The sequence below is a fragment of the Diceros bicornis genome, chromosome 19 (genome assembly GCF_020826845.1).
Source record: "Diceros bicornis minor isolate mBicDic1 chromosome 19, mDicBic1.mat.cur, whole genome shotgun sequence".
Lineage (NCBI taxonomy): Eukaryota > Metazoa > Chordata > Mammalia > Perissodactyla > Rhinocerotidae > Diceros > Diceros bicornis.
In genome coordinates, this window is record NC_080758.1 from 11,414,887 (window position 1) to 11,435,181 (window position 20,295).

General features: G+C 52.9%; 1 protein-coding gene across 3 annotated transcripts in view; it reads right to left on the reverse strand.

Annotated features, from left to right (window-relative positions):
• The window catches only part of BCAS4 (breast carcinoma amplified sequence 4), a 58,161-nt gene extending 38,978 nt beyond the window's left edge, over positions 1-19,183 (reverse strand). For 2 of the 3 annotated variants that reach the window (XM_058562477.1, XM_058562475.1), the window contains exons 1-2: positions 18,989-19,183; positions 4,714-4,785 (exon numbers count right to left, since the gene is read on the reverse strand). In XM_058562477.1, the coding sequence (XP_058418460.1) occupies positions 4,714-4,785; positions 18,989-19,168 (252 nt within the window). In that variant the 5' untranslated portion in view covers positions 19,169-19,183. The remainder of the gene's footprint in view (positions 1-4,713; positions 4,786-18,988) is intronic. The other variant, XM_058562476.1, reaches the window with a different exon arrangement.
• Positions 19,184-20,295: the final 1,112 nt, after the last annotated feature.

Here is a 20,295-nt window from a genome sequence, read left to right on the forward strand (position 1 = left end):
CCCCCTTCACATCATCGAGTCACAGGCATCTGAGTTTGCACTTTCTACACACAACTGAGAAGAGCAGAGAATGACACCAGATGCTTCCAGAGCCTCTGCTAAGATGAACCCCCAGCCAGGTTTCTTGGCCTGGGGGGCTGGCAGACCCTTCCCCAGCCTGTTCTCCCCGCTTTCCAGAGCCGATCTCCGGAGCTCAGAAGTCTGGGCAGTGGGTAGGGGGGTCATCACAGAGCAAAGACGGAGGGCTGTCCAGGGTGATTCAGGGCCCCCAGGAAGGAGAGCCAAATGCACCTGACCCAAAAACACACACCAAAGCCAAATGCAACTGCTGGGCCGAGGCCAACAGGAAATTTTCTCCATTTACGTGAGTGAAGGAAGAGTCTGCGCCACGAGAGGTGGGCCCGAGGCCACCGGGGCTTCTGAGGTCCCGACGAGCCGCCCAAACCCCAGAGGGCACTGAGCCGGGAGGCCTTACCCATCCAGTTCTGTGGATAACCTCATCGGTGTCACGGCCCTCTGGTGCCTCATGGTGATGACAGTGACCTCAGAAGCTACTGCTTATGGGTCATTTAATACATAGCAGGCACCGTGTGAAGCAATTATTTTTTAATTGAGAGTAAATGACACACAGTAAAGTGCTCAGGCCTTAAGTGGACAGTTGGATGAGTTCACATGTGTGTTTACATCTGTGTTAACCACCGTATAGAGATTCCACCACCCCAGAAGGCCCCCTCGTGCCTCTTCCAGGTCATGACCACCCTCCCCAAGCTAACACTCTCTGACTTCCATCACCGTGGACTGGTGTTGCCTATTTTCGAACTTCGTATTAAGGGAACCACACAGAACATCTTCTCGTGTCTGGCTTCTTTCCTCAACATCACGTTTGTGCGAGTCATCCATGTTGCCATACAGAGTAGTTCATTCCTTTTACCGCTGTGTGTTCCAGTGTGTGAGTAAACAATAATTTATTTACCCATTTCTACTGTTGACGGACATCTGGGCTGTTTCCAGTTCAGGGCATCACGAACAAAGTCGCCATGAGCATTCGTGTCCGAGCCTCTGTGGACACTTGTTTTCACTTCTCTTGGGTAATTACCTAGGATTAGAATTGCTGGGATGTGGGGTAAGCTACATTTGACTTGATAAGAAATCGCCAAACTGTTTCCCAAAGCGGGCCACCTTTCTGCGTTCCCAACAGCAAAGGTACAAGAGTTTCAGATGCTCTTCACCCTCGCCCACACTTGGTACTGTCTGGCTTTTTCCAAACCACTTTTTTTTCTTTTCTTTTTTTTTGAGGAAGATTGGCCCTGAGCTCACATCTGTTGCCAATCTTCCTCTTTTTTTTTTCCTCTTTTCCCCCCACAGCCCCAGTACCTAGTTGTATATTCTAGGTGCACGTCCTTCTAGTTCTTCTATGTGGGATGCTGCCCCAGCACGGCTTGATGAGTGGTGTGTAGGTCTGTGCCCAGGATCTGAACTGGCAAACCCTGGGCCGCCGAAGCCGAGTGTGCAAACTCAACTGCTACGCCGCTGGGCTGGCCCCTGGCTTTTTCCTTTGGGCCGTTCCAGTGGATGGAAAGCACACGTTCCTGCCTCATCTATTGGTCACTACAACTCTTTGGAGATGGACACCATTTGCAGTGGATTAAACTTGGCCACAAACTCTTTACCCTCCTTCCATGAAGAGCTGGGGTCTATGTCCTCTCCCCCTTGGATGTGGGTGGGCCTTGTGACAGCTTTGAGCAATAAGACACGAGGGAAGTGACACTGGGTCAACGTCCAGACGCACAGCTCCAGAGACTAGGCAGCTTCCACTTCCCACCTGTTGGACGTTTGCTTCAGGAGGCCAGACCACCACACTCCGAGGAAGCCCACGCTGGCCACGAGGAGAGGCAGGCTGGCAGAGCAGTTAAGGCATCAGACAGGAGGCTGGACTCTCATTTCTAGAAGGCTGATTTTATCAGAAACGAAGCAGCTTCCCTCTGGACCGTGCAGCAGGGAGCCTGGCCTTTCTTGGACCTCCAACTTGATCAGTGTTTCCAAAGGCCACGGCAGGGACCTGCAGACATTGGTCCACGATGTGACACCACCTGCCCCCCAGGGGGTCCCCACTCATCCCTAGTTTGGATCAAAAGAGAAAAGAGGTCCCAAGCCAGGGACACCTCTCTGTGCCGTGGAGCACACGACACTCGGGCGCAGACACCCTGGGTAAGCTACGCATCAGCTGCTGGGGCCAAGAGGATTTCCGTGTTCTAAACAGCCTCGGCACAGAGCATTGCTGCTGGGGCTGCACACTCAAAACGCCTCCAGGGGCCACAAAAGCATCGCACTAGGCACGTTCTATCAATGCAGACAGCTTGCTTGCTTATAAACGCTGAAATAGTCTTCACTCCCACGGGAAGTGCAATCTCTTCCATTTCTTGAAACACAGGACCCTCTTGGTCTGGTTTATTTGCCTCCTTTCAGTGGGGCCCAAAGTACCAAGTACTCCACCATAAAACACCCGAGCACGTGATGGACGTGCCTGGCGGGTGGCCGTGCAGTTGGGGAGGCTCCCCCGGGAGCAGTGGGACGGTGACAAGCTGCAGAGCACACGTGCTGTCCACAGGGAGTGGACACTGTGCAGCCCCAGCTGATGCCGTCAGGCGGGAAAGAGCACCCAAGGGGGGCCAGATCTTTGCTTTTCCAAGAGAAGCCAGAACTCCAGATTTTTTTGCATGACATTCTATAAATGTCAGCAGCTAATTCCTTTTTTGTTCCCAGAAACATCCAATATATCTGCAGGCAGGATTGGGCCCACGGGTCATCTGTGTGTGACTTTAGTATTAAAATCTTTGCATAAGTGCATCTCCGGGCTTCAAGTTCGGAGAGGACCTTCTCATTCGGAGATGACCTTCTCAATGCTGCCTACAATCTTGGAACTTCCCACCATGGAAAGCCTTGGCGGTTTTCAAGGCAAGGGTGGCCTGGGCCCCTCTCTGCCCATCCAGGCTGACTCCTGCCCCAAGCTCTGCTCTCGGGCAGCTGGTGGGTCTCCTTTCACAAGAGGAGGATGCGCCAGGACTTGAGAACAAAAATGTCCCTGGATCAGCAGTTCACGCCATCTTCCAAATCTACCCCCTGCCCGTGGGCCCTCACTGTCCACACTGTGTCCAGCACACTAACCCCCAGGCCGGCCCTCGGCCTGGACACCCGCCCTCCCCAGCAGTTGAATTCTTTCTGTTCCTCCTTCAAGCTCCAAAGTAATCACCACCTGTTCTGCAAAGCCTTCCCAATTTCCCAGGCAGAATTTAACGCCTCTGCTCTTCACTGGTTTTTTTTTTTAAAGCAAACTAAGCCCCCAGTTCCTTCCAGACCCTCTCTCCCTTTTCAAAACCTCTGCAGCCCCCCTGTGCACCTTGAACACCCCTCATGACAGCCCTTCGATGCCGGATGACAGCGACTGGGGCACAAATTGTCCCCCACAACAGACTGGGGGTCTGCCTCTGAGTCCGCAGGCTCCCCACGGGACCCAGAGAGGGCACCCAACGTTTGGTGATGAAGAAAGGATGATCCAGGCATTCCAAGTCTGTCTCGTCACCCAGCTCCCACCTGGACCCACATCCGAACTGAAAAATTGGCTCTCGAGAGAAAAACACACATGGGTCCTCGCGGGAACGTTTCTGTCTCGTTCCCTGCTGAGCCCCAGAGGCTGGCACAGGCAGGTGCACAAATGTCTGCTGAATGCACGGGGATGACCTGGTGTCCATCGTGTTGGGTTGCTTCAAGGGGAAAGAAGATGCTACAGGAAACACACTTTGTATGGTGCCTGCTACAAAGTAGGTGTTCAATAAACATGCGGGGCTACCGTTGCCGTTACTCCTGTGGGCTGTCCAGACACTTGCTTCACAGGGACACAAATCTACACCACCAGGCAGGCCTCCCTCCGTCCAGGGAGAGGCAGGGCCTTGTCACAATATGGAGCTCTACCCTTTGGGCCTCCAGGCAGAAGCCTCAAACCCTGGTTGTTGGTTTGCTTTTAATAAGCTTGGGCACTTCCAGAAAATTCTATCATTGCTCCTGGGGGCCCCACAGGTGGCTGGCAACAATCCTGGGAACACAAGGATCTAGAGATTTCTGGAGGATTCAGAGTGGAGACCTCATCTTCCAGGCCTAAGGCACAGTCTTCCACGCTCTTCCCCACCAGCCAAGGGGATCTGATCCAACAAAACAGGGTAGGAGGCAAAAGCGGAGAGAGCACAAGGATTCAGGAAGGAACCCGGTGCCCGAACCCGGTGCCCAACCCGCCACCAGCGACGGCCTGGCCAGGAGGCTTCTCAGAGGCCTGAAGGCCTGAAGCCATTTCCTGGCTGTCTCCATGTTTGCCTGGCGAACTGCGCAGAGCCGAGGAAAGTTAAATACAGTCTCAGCATCCCCGCTGAACGGCTCCCCGCATCGGCGCCCGAGAGTGCCACCTGGTGGCCCGCTCCCGGCTCCTCTGTGGAATAAAAACCATCTCGGGGGAAGGGCGCTATCAAGATGGCCGCCTCAGGAAGCCTTGGCCTTGAGAGGGAGGGGGAGGGAGGGAGAGCGCCTGGTTCTCCTGCCACCTCTGGCCGCTGCCCCACTCCTTCTGGTTGCTAACTCACCACCAAGATGGCCTCCCCAGAAAAGTCCAGGGAGGGCCTGGAGGCTGGCCTGGGCCTGAATCCTCGCCTCCCAGCAGACACTCACCATGTCAGTCAGGCTGCAAAACTCCTCCAGCCTGAGGAGCACCCCCTCGATGGTCTCCTCCACCTCCTTCGCCTGAAAAGAGACGACATCCTGGAGGTTAGCGAGAGGTTTCCAGGGAGACAAACGCCCCTCTTTTTTTCCTAAAAGCAAACTAAATCTTAGGATTATCTGCCCCGTTCCCTCTAGAGCTCCTTTCCCTTTTCAACACCTCTCATAGCCTCACTGGAAATGGCCATCTTGATGCCCGTGGACGGAGGACTGGTTAGAGCCACCGTGGTCCATCCACTCTGTGCACTGTGCAGCTCTCAAAAGAGAAGAGATACATACATACTAACAGGAGATAACAAAGCTACCCCGGGGCCAGCCCGGGGGCGCAAGCGGTTAAGTTCTCACACTCGCTTTGGCAGCCCGAGGGTTTGCAGGTTCGGATCCCGGGTGCGCACTGATGCACAGTTTGTCAAGCCATGCTGTGGCAGCGTCCCATATAAAAGTAGAGGAAGATGGGCATGGATGTTAGCCCAGGGCCAATCTTCCTCGGCAAAAAAAAAACAAACAAAAACAAAGCTACCCTTATCATCCCCATTGTTCAGAGGAGGAATCTGAGGCTCAGAGAGGTGAGGTAACCTGCTCAAGGGCACACAGCTAGGAAGTGGTGGGGCCAGGATTCTCTCGTAGGTTTGAGCCCACAGTGTCTTATCAACACTGAGAAACACCACGGAGAAGACACGCAAACAGCAGAAGATTAAGAATATAAACCTATCCTTGTAACAACACCAAAAATATGCCTGGTTCAACAGAGAAAGGCCTGGAATGATACATACCAAACTGCTAACAGTTAGGGGCTACACTTACACTACACTTATCTGAAATTCAGATTTAACTGGGCATCCTGTAGTTTGTCTGGATATCCTACTTACTTCACCCTGGGGCGTGGGCACTGGGGAATGGGATCTGACAAGGGAGACCTGAATGCTTTACGTCCTTTGAAGGGTCCAAAACTCTAAAATTATCAGGGCCTGGCAGTAACGCACACGAGAGAAGCGGGCCACCGGGGCTCGTGGAGAGCTGAGAGGTGCTTGCCCAGGTCTAGAGCAGCCAGCCACCTGCAGCCACCAGGAAACACAGGCCAGGGCTGCCAGAGCCTTCCATTTTTCAAGAGAAGCCAGAAATTCTAACTTTATCGGAAATGTCCCAATTTTTAAATAGTGGCACAAATTCAAAAAAAATTTTAATGCTTCACGGGCCAAGCAAAACATGAACTCGAAACAGTCTGCCAGTTTACAATCCCCGCTTTATCACCTATGTGAAAATTAATTTGAACCTTTTCCCCCGTCAAGTACGTACCATTTTCATGACTTATCAAATACTTGTATTTTTTTTTTTTTTTTTTAATTATCAGGCCTCTAGGAGGAAAGTTCTCCTAGAACATGAACCACTTTCTCTGGCTTAGCAGGCCACAGCGTTCTGCTCCAGGGAGGCGACACCAGATATTTTGGGCAGGCCTGGTACTCGCCCTCTACACCTGAAGGGCTCCCCCCCCACTTGTCCCCGAGAAATGTTGACACAGTGCGGGAGCCTGCTGCCCACAGTGTGAGCCAGCGCTACCACAACAAAACAAACGACTGAGCAAAAAAACATCTTTCCGGCTGGAGTATAAATAGTACCAAGTTGCAATTAAACTCTGTACCAAGTTGCAATTTTAAACTCTGGAACCTTCAGCTCACGGCTGGGCCTATTTCTGTGCCTGAATGGGGGAGGCTGGACCAGAGAAGGGGACCACAGCAGAGGGGGGCCTGGGAAACACACAGGAAGTCCCCCTACCCCCCGAAAGTAAAATCGTGGTAAAAAAAATGTCCTTAACACACTGAGAAAGCAGGAGCCGAGAGGCTACTGAGGTGGGAGAGGGGAGGGTGGGTCGCTCCTTCTGATCCAGAGGCAAGCAAGAGAGATGGGAGGGGGCACAGACGGGTGATGGAGATGCTGCAGAGCACGGGCGTAGACAGCCGGGACCCCAGTCCAAACATGCTTAGGGAGGTCCCCCTGCAGGAAGGACACGAGAGCCACGCCCCAGCTGGAAGGGCTCCCTCCCTCCCAAGACGTGCCTGGAGCCCTTTGCCCATGGGAAGCGCATCTCAGCCTATCCTGGCATGCTCAGTCCTGGGTTCAAATCCCATCTTCTCTTCTGCCAGCCCCGTGACCTTAACCCAAGGGCTTAACTTCTGCATTTCGGTTGGCGCACTTGTGACAGGAACCTCCACACCCATGTGGCAGGGTTGTTAGGTTAACCTGACATAATAAACATGGCAAATCATTTAAAGAGTGCTGACACACAGTAGGTGCCTAATAAATGGTCGCCTTGTGCACTTTTCTCACTAGATAATAAAGACAATGGCTAACCACTAGATATGGAGTATCTGATTTGATTCTCACAGAACTCTATAAGGCAGGTGCTATAATTTCCCCTTTTTATGGATTGAGAAACAGAGGAGCAGAGTTGAAGTCACTCACTCAAGGTCACACAGCTAAGAAATACAAGAGCCAGAGTGTGACCCTGAGCAGTCTGACGCCAGAGCTGAAGTTTGCAAGCACCAAGATGCTCTTTGGGGAGGAGGGAAATGCGTCCCCTTGATTGCTGCCTGTCGGCTATGGTCTCTCTCCTCCCCTCACCTCCCGGTTCCTAGGGAGGCACCCCAAAGCAGGAGGGAGCGAAGAAAGCATTTGCTGACTGACTGGTCAGCTAAGAGAACAAGCCTACGACATTCCCAACCAACAGGAAGGAGCTCGGGATCAGCCCCCCACCGTGCCCACAAATCATTCCCAGGACAATTTTCTTTCAAGATAATCCCCTAAGTGGCCTCAGAAACGAGAGTCCTGAGGCTGTGGTCCACACGCCTTTCTAACCAGCCCGGAAGCAGAATGAACGCCCTCCGTCCTCTGCAGCTCCCCAGGTATAAATGGCTCCACTCCAAGGGGAGGAAGCAAACAGCTCACTTCAGTGCCATTCAGGGCCCGGCCGGTGGGGATGGCGGCTGGACATTTTCCAACACATGTAATCATGGCATTCGCTGCCTTCTTCCACATCCTCTCCCATCTCCCAAAGTGCCAATCCAAGCTTCCCAGCCAGGCGTGCCAAAAAACCAGGAAGGGGCTCGCCCCTGCCCACCAAGTGACCGGCACAAGAAAACACACAGAGACCTTCCCCCAGGGTCTCCTCCAGCTCAACAAAAGGAAACTGCACTGTGCAGTTGTTCAGGCCAAATATCTGCAGGCATCCTTGACTCATCTTTCTTTCTCACCCCCGCTCCATCCAACGTGTACACAAATCCTCTTGGTTCTGCCTTCAAAGTGTATCCCAAATCGGACCACTTCTCTCCACCTCCCTTGCCACCACCCTGAGGCAAGGCACCATCTTCTCTCGCTGGGACTATTGCAGTAGCCTGCTCACGGGCTCCCCCTCTTCCTCTTTTGCTCTCCTTCAATCCACTCCTCTGAAAGATGTGTTAACACCAAAGCCCTCCTCAGCTCAAAATCTTCCACTGTACCACTCCACAGCCACTAGATGGCTACAGTCACAAAAATGGAAAACTACAAGTGTTGACAAGGATGTGGACCAACTGGAACCCTCATCCGCTGCTGGTGGGAATGTGAAATTGCACAGCTGCTTTGGAGACCAGCCTGCCAGTTCCTCAAAAGGTTAAACAGTTACCCTACGACCCAACAATATTTCTGGAAGAATTGAAAACATATGCTCTTATAAAAACTTGTACATTATTCATAATAGCCACAAAGTGGAAATAACTCGATGTCCATCAACTGATGAACGCACAAACAAAATGTGGTATGTCCATGCAAGGGAATATTATTCGGCCATAAAAAGGAATGAAGTCCTGATACGTGCTACCGCAGGGATAATCCTTGAAAACACTATGCTGAGTGAAAGAAGCCAGGTACAAAAGGTCACAGATTACATGATTCCTTTTATGTGAAATGTCCAGAAGAGGCAACTCGACAGAGACAGAAAGCATATTAGTGTTGTCTCCCCACAAGAGAAAGGGGGAGGGGGAACAGGGAATAGCTGCTAATGGTTATGGGGTTTCTTTTTTGGGTGATGGAAATGTTCTGGAATTAGGTCATGGTGATGTCTGCACAACATAGTGAATATACTAAAAATCACTGAATTGTATACTTTAAAATGATAAATTTTATGCTATATGAATTATATCTTAATTTTTTTTAAAAAGTCTCCCCTGTCCTCCACCTCAGTCAGCAAACATCTATTAGAGGCCTCCCCAGGCCTATGCCATCTGGATCCTCCACCTCCTCTCTGGGTCTGATCGCCCACTGCTCACTTCCCACTGACCACCCCAAGCACGTCCTCACCCCAGGGCCTTTGCACCTGCTGTTGCCTTTACTGGTAACGTTCATCCCACACTTCCTTCCAGCCTTTGCTCATGTCTCTCCTTGTTGAGGCCTTCCCTGACCTTGTAGCTTCCCCACCACTCCCTGCCCTGTCCCAACTTATTTTTCTCTTTAGCCTTTATCATCATCTAACATATATATTTTACTTATCTTGTTTCCTGTCATCTTCCTGCACCAGAATGAAAGCTCCTGGAGGGCAGGGGTTTTAGTCTCTTTTATTCACCTTTGTATTCCCAGGGCCTAGAGCAATGCCTGGTATAGTAGGTGCTTGAGTTTACAAAGATGGCCTCCAACTCTCTCGCATCCCACACACCTTTTTGCAATATGACTTTGCCACTCTGCCCAGGAAGAGGTGGCATCCATTCCTCCCCACTCCTGAACCTGGGCTGGCCTGTGACCTGCTTTGACCAATGGAACGTGTTGGAAGCAATGCTCTGTGACTTGTGGGTCTGGGCCTCGAGAGACCTTGCAGCTTCTGAGTCACTCTCGGCAGACAATGCGAGGAAGTCCAGGCAATTCTGCCTGAGAGACCACAGGGCAAGGGAGGCCCCAGAGAATGAGAGGCCACGTGGAGGAGAACTGAGATGCTCCAGCCGACAGCACCACTGCCAGACACGAGTGGGGCCGTGCTGGACCTTCCAGGGGGGCCAATACTCCAGCTGAATGCAGCCCCATGTAAGCCCAGCCAAGGCCACGGAGCAGAAGAACCACTCAGACGAGCCCCACCACCTGCACAATCATGCGCCATACAACGGCAGTTGTCTGAAGCCATTAAGGTTTGGGGTAGTTTGTCACCCAGAGATTGGTAACCACTACAGCGCTCAATGAATATTCGCTACGGGAAAGAAAGGAGGGAGGCAGGGAGGGAGAGACGCACTCTCTCAGAAGAGCGTCGGCCTGAGGACAGTAGCCTAGACTGCGCTCTAGTCCCACCCTTGCATGTTACGCTGTGTGGTCTTAACTACATCTCTGTCTGTCTCTGTGCCTCAGTTTCCCCATTTGAAAATTTGGAGAAAAAGATCCTCAGACTCTCTCTGTCTCAAGATGAAAGTTGAGGGGGTTCAACTAAGTAATTTCTCCGGGTAGCTCCTGGCGAGATGCTATGCCCACACAGGAGATGACTGTAACTGGGACCCTACCGAGGTCTCCAAACTCAGACGGACACAGAAGCCAGGCAGGGAGTGAAGACCAGGGAAGTGGGCCATGCTTAAGAAGGTGTTTTCTGCACACTGCTTATTTTCAGTTTTCTACTTTTGATGGAGACCTTTTCCTTTTCTCTAAGAAACACGGCGGCACAAGCAGGATAATAAATGGCAGCTGACACTCCCCTTCTGGGCAGGGAGACAACAGGGAGGGGCGGGGACTGCAGCAAACATGAGACTGCTCGTTCCATCTAAAGAGGGAGGCTGCTACTTGACTAGCAGACTGACCCAGGTGGGAACTGCCAAGCTTTTTGTTCAAGACAAATGGTGATCCAGACGTTTATGCAAACTCTCCCAGTTCGAAACTGTTCAAAACTAACCTAAAAAAATTAAAAGACATCATGATCACCAAACAGATCTGTCTTCAGGCTGAACGGGGCCTTCAAACCTCTGGCCTATCAGTGTCTTCAAAACACAAACATACAGGACATGCCCAGAATAGGCAAATCTATAGAGACAGAAAGTAGACTAGTGGGAGGTTTGGGGGAGTAAGAGCTAAGGGGGACAAAGTTTCTCTTTGGGGTGATGAAAATGTCCTAAAATTGATTGTGGCTGATGGTTGCACAACTCTATGAATATACAAAAAAGCCATTAAATTGTACACTCTAAACGGGAGAATTGTATGGTATGTGAATTATATCACAATAATGCTGTTTACACACACACACACACACACACACACACACACACACACACACACACACACACACAGGAGAATCCTCCTAGAAACCACAAGGTCCGTTCTGCCCAGGCCAGGCCCAGGGCCACTGAAGACCTGTGCCTTTTCTTGCAACATTTTTAGAGAAGCCAGATATTTGGATTTTTATGTGAAAACTCCCACTTTTCAGAAGTTGGCAACTACTTAACAATTTTTTAAATCAAATCACTGTGCCAGCCAGAGGACACCCTCTTGCAGCCATGTTGAGTTCCAGGGCTTGACACCGGGTGCTGCTGTCTGCTCTGCCCCCCCCCCCCCCCCCCCCCCGTCCTCCAGCCAGCCTGGGTCAGTGTCCATGAGCACATGCCTGGGGGCCCAAGGACCATGGGACCTGCCCACGGACAGGGCACACAGTTAGGAATGTCACCTCTTCTCAGAAAGCGCTCTTGGTGGCCCCTTCAGACAACAGCAAAAGTAAAGGTCTTTTCGATGTTGGTGTTTGCCCTTCTACCAGCCTGACGGGAGGCAGACAAAGCAGCCCCACCCCTGTGCAGAGGAAGAATGGGCTGAAATGACAGCAGAAAGACCCTGGGAGCCGGGCAAGGCACCAATGAAGGGCTGAGAAGAGCGAGTGGAGGGATTCTGCCAACGGCCTGGGGTTGGAACTGCAGACCAGGAAGGAACTGGTGGGTTAGATGACAGTCCACTTCCCAAAGATGGGACTCGGGAACTCCCTCCCCCGAGCCCCAAAGCAGGGCAAACAAGTTCCCATCCTGGCCCCAGAGGGACCTCCGACCTTGAAGACTGAGAGTCCAGAAAGGGCTGACCACTCCACTCTACACTCCCCCGACCCCGACTTCTAGGAAGGTTAATTTGGCAACAGCAACCAAATTTAAAATGCACGGGCCAGCCCCGTGGCTTAGTGGTTAAGTGCACGCACTCCGCTGATGGCGGCCCGGGTTCGGATCCCGGGCATGCACCAACGGACCGCTTCTCCAGCCATGCTGAGGCCGCGTCCCACATACAGCAACCAGAAGGATGTGCAGCTATGACATACAACTATCTACTGGGGCTTTGGGGGAAAAATAAATAAATAAATAAAATCTTAAAATGCACGTACCCTTGGACCTCCCCCACTAGATATTTATCCTACAGACATATTTGCACAAATGCAAAATGACGTACATACAGAGATACTCATTACAACAGACTTTAAATGTCCATCAACAGAGGAATGGTTACCTAAATTATAATTCAGATAGACAATGAAATTCTGTTTAGCAGCTAAAAATAATTGGGCAGCTCTCTATGGAAAGATCTCCAAGACACCTTGAGTGAAAGAGGCACGATGCAGAGGAGGGAGGTGATGGGTGGGGGTGGCGAAGTACCTGTCGTGTCTGCCGGGAAGAGCGGTGGCCTCTGCAGAGACAGCAGGGGCTGAGCACCAGGCTAGGAGGGCCTCACTCAGCACTCGATGGCCACTGGGACTTCCGGATTTTGTAGCACATGCATACATATTTTAATTTTAAAATCAAACTTATTTTAAAAGCAAAACCAACTACAAGTTACTTTATAAGAACCCACAGAGCAAATTTCTGCCACACTTGCACCAAGGAATAAATTCAGAACCCAAGACAGCTTAAGAGACCCAGTGGCCCATTTGGCCCGTGCGTTTGGCAACTGTGTTATGTAAACCAAAAACTGGAATCTCAAGTATGGCCTCACGTACACCGGTTAGTAGGCTAACACCGGACTTCCAGGCCCACGAGAGGCCCTGCTGATGAATAAAATCCGTGATCCTCAGCACAAGCGAAGGGCTGACATCGCCCACCGCCAAACACTGTATGGAGCCATCAGCGTGTGTCACCCGCACCTTCCCAACTGAGGGCCCCAAGGATGGGAGCCTCTCAGGCACCTCACTTCCCGGCACCCAGCGCGGTGTCTGCACCTCGGCCCTGCTCACTCAACACCTGTAGAATGAACAAATAATCGTAGCTGATGCTCCCAAACCGCTTACCAGGGCCAGACCCCGCGCCAAGCGCTTCCTGTGGAGTATCCCATCCAAGCCCATAACCACCATATGAGGTGAGGAGACCAGGCTCGGAGAGGTGCTGAGCGCAGGGCCGAGATCCGAACCCGGGCCCTGTGGCTCCAGAGCCCAAGTCCTCCCTGCCCAGGAGCAGGAGGGCTGGGAGGCCCACACAGCTGTATAGGATGCTTCTGCAATGGATATGTATGGAGTCACTCAGGCCCCAGTGCTGTGGACAAAGCGGCAGGCAGGACAGATGGGTCCCCGCCCTCATGGGCTGCCGCTGGAAGCGGGGCATTCATGAGAGCGGGGCAGGCCCCACTTCACCGACAGGAGCTGTGCGACCCCAACCAACTCAGGCCAGCGGGGCCCAACCAGACTGGCCCTCAGAATCACCAGGGGGGTGTTTATAAGTCCAGACCCCCAGGCCTGGGCCTCCCGCACTGGTGCCCCCAACAATCAGCAGTCACACTGATTTTCCAACAGACCCATCAGTCAAGGTCACTCCAGGCTTAAAACCCTGCTGGAAGGCTTTCAGAATCCCAGTGCCCAAGTGGCACCCACACCAACGAAATCAGAACACCCAGGGGTGGGAGCCAGGCATCAGTATATTTTTTTGAAGATCCCCAGATGACTCCAATGGTTGGGAACCACGCCCCACATCAGTCTCTCAACCTCGGCGGTACCCCACCCCACCCTACCCCTAGAGATCGAATTAACTTAATCTCCTTTTTAGAAATGCATGAAATGGGTGCTTTTTGCCTTTTAAGTTTTTATTTACACCGCACACGCCTCTGTGCATCTTGCGTATCTCCCCCGGCGCCGTGCCCTGCAGGCTGCAGCGAATGGTGCATTCAGAGCTGACTCACGCTGCAGCCACGAGCTGTGCACTGTGCAGAAGCATCGCGATGCGACCAGCCCGTGCTGATGGGCACTGGGGTCGTTTCCAGTCTTTGGGAACCCGTCTATTTCAAGGCTTCTTGGTTGGTGCTGAGGGTCAGCCAGGCTGGGTACCTTTAGCCAAGGCCCCGGGCTGACCCTCCCCCAAAACACAGATGTCCTGTGATAAGAGGCTGTGCAGAGCCAGGGACGGCTCCTTCCACTGCCGGGCAGCTCTTCGGGGAGAAGGATAGGAACTTCCTTCTGGGGAGCGCTGCCCCGCTCCGAGCACCCACCCTGGCCTTGGCTCCTCACAGCCCCGAAGGTTCTGAATCAGGGGGTGTGGCCGGCTCGGTCCACATCCGCCTGGACGGCCGCATCTGCGGTCTCCCCTCCAGCCCCTCCAACACATTCCAGCACTGCAGCCACAAGTCCACAAATCTGATCACAGCTTTCCCCTGCTCACAGCTTTTATCCACGACCCTAAAGTCGAATCCAGACTCCTCCCCATGGCCCCAGGCCCTGGTCTGGTCCTGCCCACCCTCCCCCCTTCATCACTGAGGTCCACCCACTCGGGCACTTCCGGTTCCTCATCTTTCCCTTCCTCGGGCAGAGCACACGCTGCCAGATCTTTGCCTGGCGGTTCCTTCCAGTCCTCCCGTGTCTCTGTCACAGCCCCCAGCTGTCTCCTCTGTGGCATCTATCGTCGTTTAGTCGCTCTGATCATTAGGAGTCTACTCATCTCCCTGAATGCAACGCTAATCCTCGAGGGCAGCACCGCGTCTGTCTGGATGGCCTCTTCCCGGTGCCCAGTGCCGTGCCCGGCACACAGCAGGTCTGAGGATTACATGAACACAGAACCACATCTAGAGACAGCATAGACCAGCCCCGGCACCCACGCACAAATTCTAACCTGAACATCCAAAACTGGGATGCCAAAAGGGGCCAGCAGGTCACAGGGCAGGACATATGTGGGGGGTGGGGGGGTGTCCCTTAGGCCCATGGTGTTTGCAGGATGCACACAATACAATATTCTTTGCTTCCACAAAGAAACAGCCTCTTCTACATTTTTCTTGAAACTCAAAGGCATCTTTGGCTAATTTATGTTTGCCTACTTTAGTCTAGACACATGGTTTGGAAAAATTGTTCTTTTTCCTCTTATCACGACTACAAAAAAATCAGAAGTTCAAGCACAAGGTAAGTGATACCAGCTTCCGTTCGGCGGGTACAATAGGGAGGAGTGGGGACTGAGGCAAACAGGGGGCCACAACCAGGAAACACAGACCTAGTATTACTAGACTGTCCATTACTTTAAACAAACAAGAAACAAACTTTTTCATGAAAATTCTCCATTTTGAAAACCCCATATGGACTGAACCAATCACATCAGAGTGCGGGATGCAGCCTCGGGGCCACCAGCTTGCAAACCCTGATGGAATCCACACGTGGTTAAAAGACCCAGGTGCTTTCTCCGCCACCATCCTCTGCTCACTCAAGCAGAGCCCCTGGGTGTGAGCAAGCGCTGGCTTCCTTCGTTTCCTTCCATCGAGGCCACTAACTCTATCTGTGGGCCACACCTGTCCTGCGTCCCAGCAGACACCGAGTGGAAGTCTGAAAGGGCCTGGTCAGGAAGTCACCCGCGGCGAGTGTCCACGCTCAGCCTCGAGGGAGGGAGGCCCCTGAGCTCCCCTCCCTCATCAGTCGCAGGGCGCCCAGGAGGCCGACCTCCCTCTCTCCCTGCCATCTTGAAGCAGCTTCCGGAGACCCCCCTGAAACATCCCCCAAAAGAGGAAGTTCAAACCAAAAAAGAGAGAAAGTACAACACAAGAAAGCTGTTTGGACAGAAAACCCCAGAGGCGCTGGAAATAGTAACACGTTTACCTGCCAGCCAATCTCACCACACCGCCCTTCGGCGGCTCCTCCACCCCGGGAGGCAGTGCAAAGGCCCTGTCTCCTGCCCTCCTCACTGGCCACGTCTCCCACTGCTCCCCTCCCACCTGCTGCTCTTCTGTTCCGAAGAACACCTTGCTTCGTCCCACCGCAAGGCCTTTGCGAGTTCTGTTCCCTCTGCCTGGGATATTTTTCTCCTCCCTCTCAGCCCGGTCAACTCCTATTCATGCTTCACGGCTCAGCCTAAAAAGATGCTGCCTCAGGGAAGCCCTCCTTGACCACATCCAGATAAGCATACACCCCTCTGCTCTTCACCCTCCCAGATCTTTGTGCTACCTCTTCCCTGCACCTTCCTCAGTGGTTACCACTCAGGTCTTGGCTGTCTCAGAGAGGCCGTCCCTGCTCCTTGTCTCCCAGACGCCCTCTGTCACATCTCCCCATGCTATGTTCTCTGCGGCATTCATCACAGTGTTTTGTGCTTACTGTCTGACAGTGCCACGAGAGCAGTGTGTTTCACTGCCCGTGGTGTCTCCAGCTCCTGGCACACAGCCGGGGTTCGAGGTGTAGAATGAAGCAGGCCCACTTCACCAGGAACCCCAGGACACCCCTAGGACTGGAGGTGGCTGGCCTGAGGCTCCTTTTAAAAGCAAAGTGGCCCTAGGAGACAGGCTGCTGGGGGAGGCACCTGTCGCTCAGGCCTGGTCCCCAACCAGATCTCCCTTTTCCAGCTCATCTGCAAACAGCTTCAGCTTGGGTACCTGCTAATGAATGAAGCTTTAAGCAGAGGCTGCAAGTGACTCTGCTCTGGTAGTTTCTGCTTCTTTTGGTAAATAAACTTCAGCGAGCGCTGAGTGGGTTTATCGCCGCACGGAGCTGCAGGGAGCTGGGCTCTTCATTACGGCCCTTACAAATGAGCGTGAGCCACCCGAGTCGGAGCTAAAGAGAGCCCTGAGTGGGAAAATGCAGTTACTACCGGCAGTGTCTCTTGAAGGCTGTCCCTAGTAGAGACAAAATGACGCTGAGGTTTAGCCGCTGGGCACAAGGACATCTCGCTGCAAGAGGCGGGAGAGAAGGAACAAGAAAGATGTTCAGGTTCCTTAAACGGGTGAAAAACCGCAGCCACCCTGACTGCCCATCCCTGTGGGCCTGGGTCATAAATTACCATACAGCCACAGGATGTCACTTATCTGGTGGGGCCCTCGGTCTTCTCAGCTCTAAAATCGACATAACAGCACCCTAGCCACCAGGTCACGGCCAGTGACCTACTCCACGAACAGAGTTCAGCACACGGCTGGCACAGAGTATGTGCCCAGGAGACAGGAGCAATTATTATTTAACTGTGGGATCCTGGGAAGCCAAAGGATGACGAAGACCTACACCCGCCAGTATGGAAGCCACCAGCCCCAAGAGACTGCCCAGCACTCAGAAGGCGGCCGGTCTAAACTAAGATGCGCTGTAAGTTCAATGTTAAAAGCCTGAGTTTGGAAACTTAGTACAAAGAAAAGAATGTAAAAAATCTCGTTTTTTCTTACATTGATTACAAGTTGAAATGATATTTTAGATACATTGTTATTTTAAACATATTGAAACTTGCTGTACACCTTAAACTTACGCAGTGTTGTATGCCAATTATATCTCAATAAAACTGGAAAAAAATTAATATATTGAAACTAATTTCATCTGTTTCTTTTTCCTTTTTTATGCGGCTCCTGGAACATTTAAAATTAAATGGATGGCTCACATTTGTGGCTCAGATTATATTTCTATCAAACAGCTCTTATGGATACATTCTCACATGGAAATATGTCCACACCTTCTTTTAAAATTGAGATATAACTCACATAACAGAAAATTCAACCTTTTAAACTGGACAATTCAGGGGCCGGCCGGGTGGCATAGCTGTTAAGTGCATGCCCTCCGCTGCCATGGCCCACGGTTCGCAGGCCCGGATGCTGGGCGCGTACCGTGGCACGCTTGTCAAGCCATGCTGTGGCGGCATCCCACATATAAAGCGGAGGGAGATGGGCACAAACGTTAGCCCAGAGCCAGTCTTCCTCAGCAAAAAGAGGAGGATTGGCGACAGATGTTAGCTTGGGGCTGATCTTCCTCACCAAAAATTTAAAAAAATATAAAAAAACTAAAGTGGACAATTCAGTGGTTTCCAGTACAGTTACAAAGTTGTGCAACCATCACACTAATTCCAGAACATTCTCATCACCCTGAAAAGAAGCCCTGTACCTTATCAACAGCCGTCACTCCCCATTTGTCCATGCTATTTTGAGTAAAAAAAAGTGAGCTGCAGAACAGTATTACAGTATCAAGTGGGGTTTTATAAAAACTAAGATATATTACTATTAACATATATGCATACCCCCGTTTGTAGATGCATTTTTTAAATGTTGGAATGATGTACACCAAACTGTTAATGATGGTTATCTCTGGGAACTAGAGTTGGGATGGGAGAGAAAAGGGAGACGGTGCTCACCCTTTCTTTTATATACTTCTGTACTGCTTTTGTGATTTAAAAGGAGAAAGAGCTGCATTTCTAGCCCTAAATAACTCCTGGTGAACTTCGGTAAATAACTTTTTCACGGCGCTGGCAACAGACTGGCTTCAGCTGGAAGATAAAGGTCCAGTTTTAGATCTACTTTTTATTCTGTGCTTTTAAAATAGAAAGTACAGCCAGAGACGAGGAATTTTCCCTCCTAGCAACAGCAGAGGACCGAGGTGCCTCCCGCACAGACGCAGCCTGCCGCCGGCTCCCGGCATCTGGCACACGGCTCGGAGCGGAGGGGCCGAGCGCCTCCCCCAGGGCCCGGCCCGGCAAAGGGCAGCGGCTCCGAGCGCGCCTCGGGCCGGCGTCCCGGCCGACGCGGGGGGCCCCGGGTGGGATGCGAGGCGAGTCTGGGCCCCCAGGGCCCGTGTCGGCCGGAGGAGGGAGCGGGCGCGACCCGCCGCGCATCTCTGGGCGGCGCCAGTCACCGCTCCGCAGAGGAGGGGAACTCATGGGCCCTCACTCCGACCCGGGGCCACTGCGCCGGTGCAAAAGGATGCTGCGGGGAGGCCGAGGGTTCGGGTCCGGGCCCGGGTCCCAGCGCGTCCGGGGCCCGCACCCGTCCACTCCACCCCCGGGGCGCGCGGGCCCAGAGCCCCCAACCCCGAGACCCTTCTCCCCCGCCTCCAACCCCCGTCCGCTACCTCGGCCCCGGGCTCGGGGGTTAGGAAGAGCGCGAGCTCGCGCGCCCCGCTGCGCACGGGCTCCGGCCGCTCGGCGTCCACGAGCAGCATCACGAGCGCGGCCGGGTCCAGCTGTCGGACGCTGCCCGGGAGCCTGTCGCCGCGCCCCGGGCTCGGAGCCCCGCCCCCAGCCGGCTGCATGCCCCGCGGCCCGTCTGGCGGAGGCGGGGCAGGTGCGCACCCGGCGGCCGCAGCCCGCGCCTCCCGGAGCGCCGGGCCGAGTGGGCAGCGCCACCCAGTGGCGCGCGGCGCTCACTGCGCCCGGCCCTCGCACCACCTGGTGCACCCGAGCTTCTCAAACTCGCTTGCCGATTGCAGTCAACTGGGGCTCCTTTAAAACTTCCAAAATCCGGGCCCCACACAGTCCCTGGGGTTGGGACCTGGGCATCAGCATTTTTTGAAGCTCGCTAGGTGATTCCAACGTACCGCGGAGCTGGAGAACCCTCGGTGTAGACCACCCCTTTTCATTGGAATCCGGATGGAGCGGCGGTTCCCAGTCCCCACGGCACTTTAGGATGCCCTGGGGCGCTTTTAAAAGCCGGGAAGCCTGGCCTCCCCCCAGGCCCTTTCAGCCAGAATCTCTGGGGGTGGGGCTTGGGCATCGGGAGTTTTTAAAGCTCGCCGGGTGATTCCACCATGCCTCCAGGATAGAGAAGGGCCATCCTAGAGGATCCTTTCATTTAAAGACCAAAGCCGCCCGGCCCCAGGCCTTCCCTACTCCAGCATCTCCTTGTCCTGCAAATTAGGGAAGCCGGGTGGCGGTCCTCTTCCTCCCAGGGGCAGCTTTTAACATAATTCCCGGGGAATTCTTAAGCGCACTAAATGTGACCCCCTCACATGCCCCTAGGAGGCTGTCTAGGCCCTTTAGAGGCTGAAGAGGGCGCGGTGATACCCCCAAAGCAATGGTAATGAGAAAAATACTAAAAAGGTGAAGTATAGGGAAGTCTAGAGTTCTAATGTTTCCTATGATGACTTTTCTTTTAAAATGTTAAATTCGTTTAAAAAATCGGGCTAGGCTTTTAGGGTTGTGAATAAACATGCAGGATATATTTCACCCCCCCCACCTCGTTAAATCTGAATTTATATTTTATCCGGCAACCCCGGGGAGGGGCGTAAACACATGCTCCGTCTGTCTTTTGGATAATCCATCACTGTACCATTCCCACTTCCTTATCTGCCCACTGCTAATTTCTCCACATCCCCGCCCAAACATTCAAGCCTTCAGGCCAGAGTCATTTTCTGGAAAATTCTTGGCAAAGACTTGGGCC